Below are 5000 nucleotides of genomic sequence, written 5' to 3'. Positions count from 1 at the left end.
ATGGTGAAAGAAATCTTTACATTGCCAAAGCATTCATAACACTATACGATTAAAATGAATAAATAATAAAAATAAAATAGAAATGACATGAAAATAAACAGCAATAAAAAAGTCTAATCTTCTAATATTTCCCCAGTTGGTAGCTCTGTCCTGCTGGAGGCTCTTTTGTCGTGGCAGGACCTCACGTATCGGGCAGCCAGGTGTGCGTTCGCTGGGCTTTCTCCTAGCAGGAGTGGGAGTTTGTCCATGTTTGATTTTTGAAGGAAGTCTGTCTGGTGGGTTGTGAAAAGGGGATAGAAAGTGTCTCTAATATTTTTATAATTGGGGCAAAATGTCAAGAAGTGTAGCTCTGTTTCCAGCTGATTCTCTGTGCAGTGAGGACACAGTCGCTCCTCCTTTGGCAGCCAGGTCTGTCTGTGTCTGCCTGTCTCTATGCTCAGACTGTGTTCACTGAGTCTGTACATGCTCAGGACTTTCCTCAGTTTAGGGTCGCTCACTTTACTCAGGTATCCTGCCAATTCATAATTTCTGTTCAGGGCCAAATAGCATTCCAGTTTACTCTGTTTGTCTGTTGCGTCTGTCCAATGTTTGAGGTATTTTTCTTTTTGTGTTTGAATGATTTGGTTTGGTCTGGCTGTGTTTTTATTGTCTGTTTGTGACGTCAGCTCTAAGACCAATCGGCCGAGGGCGTTGTTCTCTGGCTTCAGCTGTTGGTAGGTCAGGGCTTTGTGATGGAGGGTCTGTTCATCGCTATTTTTTAAGTGGGCATGGAATTTAATGGCTCTTTTTTGAATGGTTATCACAAGGGGGTATAGTCCTAATTCTGCTCTACAGGCATTATTTGGGGTTTTGCGCTGAACTCGCAGCAAGATTTTGCACAGCTCGGTCTGCAGAGTCTCTATTGGGTGTTTGTCCCATATGGAGAACTCTTGGTCTGTGAGTGGACCCCAGACTTCACTCCCGTACAGCGCGATGGGCTCTATTACGGTTTTCATTATTTTTAGCCAGATTCTGATAGGGATGTCAATTTGAATATTTCTCTTAATTGCATAAAAAGCTCTCCGTGCCTTTTCTCTCAAGTCTTTAACCGCTTTTTTAAAATTTCCTGTGTTGCTAATATTTATGCCAAGGTAAGTGTAATCCTGTGTGTGTTCGAGGGGCATGTGGCCTAATTTAAAACTATGATGTTGGTCTTGGCGTCTGGGTCTTTTTTGGAAAATCATTATTTTAGTCTTTTTGGGGTTAACTGACAGAGCCCATGACTGACAGAAGTTGTTTAGGAGGTCTAGATGCTGCTGCAGACCCTCTTTAGTGGGAGACAGCAGCACCAGATCATCAGCAAACAGAAGGCACTTGACCTCAGTGTCCAGTAGAGTAAGGCCAGGGGCCGCAGACTGATCCAGGGCCTGCGCTAGCTCATTTATGTAGATATTGAACAGCGCAGGACTTAAACTGCAGCCCTGTCTCACTCCACGACTCTGAGGGAGGAAATCTGTGTGTTTGTTACCAATTTTAACTGCAAATTTGTTGTTGGTGTACATTGATTTGATTATGTCATATGTTTTTCCTCCGATGCCGCACTGGATTAATTGAAGAAAAAGGCCTTCGTGCCAAATGGAGTCAAAAGCTTTGTTGAAGTCAACAAAACATGAGAAAGTTTTACTTTTGTTTTGGTTGATTTGCTTGTCGATTAAGGTATGGAGAGTGTATATATGGTCTGATGTGCGATAATTTGGTTGGAAGCCAATTTGAGATTTGCTCAGAACATTTCTGTCTCTGAGAAAATGGGCTAGTCTGCCGTTTAGGATGTTGCAGAAGAGTTTGCCTAGGTTGCTGTTTACACATATACCACGGTAGTTACTAGGGTCAAATCTGTCTCCGTTTTTATGTATTGGTGTAATAAGACCTTTGTTCCAAATGTTGGGAAATATACCTAAACTCAGGATGAAGTTGAAGAGCTTGAGAATGGCTAATTTGAATTTGTGGTCTGTGAATTTAATCATTTCATTTAGGATGCCATCGACACCACAGGCTTTTTGCGATTTGAGGGTTTGTATTTTGTCTAATAGTTCGGCTAGTGTTATTGGAGAGTCTAAGGGGTTCTGGTAGTCTTTGATGGTTGATTCTAAAACCTTTACTTTGTCAGACAGGGCATTTTGTTCCTGATTTTTGTTGACATTACTAAAAAGGTTGGAGAAGTGGTTTATCCAAACATCTCCATTCTGAATGGCTAGTTCTTGATGGGAAGATTTGTTTAGTGTGTTCCAATGTTTCCAGAAGTGGTTGGATTCTAAGGATTCTTCAATTTCCCTGAGTTGAATTTTTGTGTTTTGTTCTTTTTTCTTTCTTAAAGTATTTCTATATTGTTTAAGTTTTTCGTGATAGAGGTGACGGATGTTCTCGTTGTCAGCATCTCTGTGTTTCTGATTGGATAGGATTCTTAATTCTTTCCTAAGTTTTTTGCAGTCATTGTCAAACCATTTCTCAGTGGCATGTGGTCTTTTTGGTTTTCTTTTGGTGTGTTTTAGGTTGGATAATGTTGCTGATACCTCAAATATTCTGTTCAGCTTGTCTACTGCTAGGTTTGTACCTTCACTATTGTGTGGGAAAGGAGTGGCAAGGAATTGATCTAATAGGACTTGTATTTTCGGTTGACTAATTGTACTTAGATATGTATCTTTACTGTTTTGTTTCCATCTATACGTGTTCCTAAATGAGTGGAGCTGGGTTTGTTTAGATGCTTCTTGGTTGGGCATTGCTCTGTTTAAGTAGAGGGTTATTTTACTGTGGTCTGATAGTGGGCTTAGTGGGCTGACTGTGAATGCTCTGAGGGAGTTTGGGTTAAGGTCTGTCAGAAAATAGTCGACTGTACTGCTACCGAGAGATGAGCTGTAGGTGTATCTACCGTAGGAATCTCCTCGAAGTCTGCCGTTGACTAGGAACAGACCTAGTGTGCGACACAGATGAAGAAGATGCGTTCCGCTTTTGTTTGTTGTTTTGTCATAATTGTGTCTCTGTGTGTGTATAGGTGTGTGGAGGACGTCTCCTCCAGGCAGGTGTTTGTCCCCCTGAGAGTTGAGTGTGTCCAGTTCTTCACCTGTTCTGGCATTCAGGTCTCCACAGAGCAGCACGCTTCCCTGTGACTGGAAGTAATTAATGTCTTCTTCAAGAATGGAGAAACTGTTTTCATTAAAATAAGGAGACTCTGCTGGAGGGATATAAGTGGCACACAGAAAGATGTTTTTCTCTGTTGCGGTGACTGCCTTATTAATTTCTAACCAGGTGTAGAATTGTCCTGTTTTAGCTACTTTGATGGCATGGGCAAGGTTTGATCTGTACCAAATAAGCATGCCTCCTGAGTCTCTTCCTTGTGTCACTCCAGGCAGTTTAATGGATGGGATGATGAGTTCTCTGTAGCCTTTGGGGCAGCCGGTGGGTCCATCTCCTCGGCTCCATGTCTCCTGCAGGATGATGATGTCTGAATTTTTGATTTCTGAGTTGAAATCTGGGTTTCTGCTCTTGAGGCCAAAGGTAGATGATCTCAGGCCTTGAATGTTCCAACATGCTATGATAAATGCGTTGTTGTCCATGGGGTCTTAGTGTTGGTGATAAGTTTTGACCTATGACAGTAGGTGTGAGCAGATGAGGTTGAGCATCTGGCGGATGTCTCTTAGCTCTGTTGATGTGGCTTGCCCTGGTGCTGTTGTGGATGTTCTGCTCACTATCTGAGCGTAGCTGTGTCTGCCCGGGGCCTGTGGGATAGGAGGAGGGCAGGGGGTCGGCAGGAGGGGCTTTGGCCTGGCTTGATGTGCTGGATATGAGGGTGTGAAGGCTGGGAGGAGATGCTTAGGTGCTGGCTGAGATGGTCTCAGCATGTGCAAGTGCTGTTGTCTTCTCTCTGGGGGTATACTGGGCTTTCTTACAGGTCTGGGTGAAGGTTGTTGGACTCTGTTGTGGTTCCGACTCAGGGCCACATCTTTTAGGGTCCTGGCGAAGACAGGAACAGCTGTCTTGTACAGATGGACATGGTCGTAGAGGCATGTGGGGTCCAGGGTAGGGTGGTGTGCCAGGTGCACATTGGGTTTAAGTGCACAGGTGCGGGAGAGGTGGGCATTCACCCGCTGGATAGTGTCAGGGTGGAAGTCTTTTCGGGGCAGCAGTGTGGAGATGATAATTTTAGCTCTTGGGAAGGTGATTGAGGCCTTTTCAATCACTGTTTGTAGTGATGTAGCCACCCTCTCCTGTTGGGCTCTCAGATCATTTGTGCCGGTGTGGATTATTACATGGCTTGGGGATCCCAGTTTGTCAACACTCAGCCATTTGAGTGCGCTCTGAGTGTTCGGACACCAGAGTTTGGCCACTCTGTGTTTAGGAAAAAGCTTCTTTTCATCAATAAATTTCCCGTTTGAATCAATTAAAATAGCGACTTCCAGTCGTAGTGTTCCTTCTGATGATGTGGAGGGGTCGTCTGAGTGTGAGGCTGGTTGTGGGGTGAGGGAAGGGTCTGATGGGAGAGGAGGATTCTGACTGTGCTGAATCTCTGTTGTTTGAGAGCTGTGATCAGGTTGATCAGGTGTGTCCTGCTCCACTGGTTCCTCTGATGAGCTGAACTCGCTGTGCTGTGCTCCTCTGTTCTGTCTCAGTTCACTTATTTCTTCCCTCATTGCCGTTAGTTGTGCCTTGTGTAACTCAGTCTGTTGTAATAACTGTGTTTCTAGTGTCTCCAGCTGAGCCCTGAAGCCCTCTCTCTCCTGCCGGAGCTCCTTCAGCTCTCTCCTGAGGCTGTCCCTTTCTCTGTGCGTGGCTGTGGGGCTGTTGCTGGTCTGCTCTGTTGTCTGAACTGTTTGCATGGAGAAGATCATCTCCTTGAGCTGGACCATTTCTCCCTCTAGCTCTGTGAATCTCTCCCTCATGTCAGTGCAATAGCAGTGTGGATGGGGTTCTCCGGTCTGTTCTGTGCTGGTGTGGGAGACGGACTCCTCAGGAGGGATTAGTTGGTC

The 5000-nt window shown here is 44.8% G+C and overlaps 1 protein-coding gene across 2 annotated transcripts in view; it reads left to right on the top strand.

The window, feature by feature from the left end:
• Window positions 1-5000, top strand: part of opn6a (opsin 6, group member a) — a 31501-nt gene that overhangs the window by 2612 nt on the left and 23889 nt on the right. Inside the window, exon 2 of one of the 2 annotated variants that reach the window (XM_079845151.1) lies at window positions 1-3. This exon is cut by the window's left edge and continues 34 nt beyond it. The exons of the other annotated variant lie outside the window; for it this stretch is intronic. Within the exon in view, the coding sequence (XP_079701277.1) occupies window positions 1-3 (3 nt within the window). The remainder of the gene's footprint in view (window positions 4-5000) is intronic. 2 annotated transcript variants of the gene reach the window in all.

This window comes from Gobio gobio (genome assembly GCF_949357685.1).
Source record: "Gobio gobio genome assembly, chromosome: 19".
NCBI classification, from domain to species: Eukaryota; Metazoa; Chordata; class Actinopteri; order Cypriniformes; family Gobionidae; genus Gobio; species Gobio gobio.
Note: the sequence above shows the minus strand (reverse complement) of the source record. Positions and strands in the feature narration are given on the sequence as shown.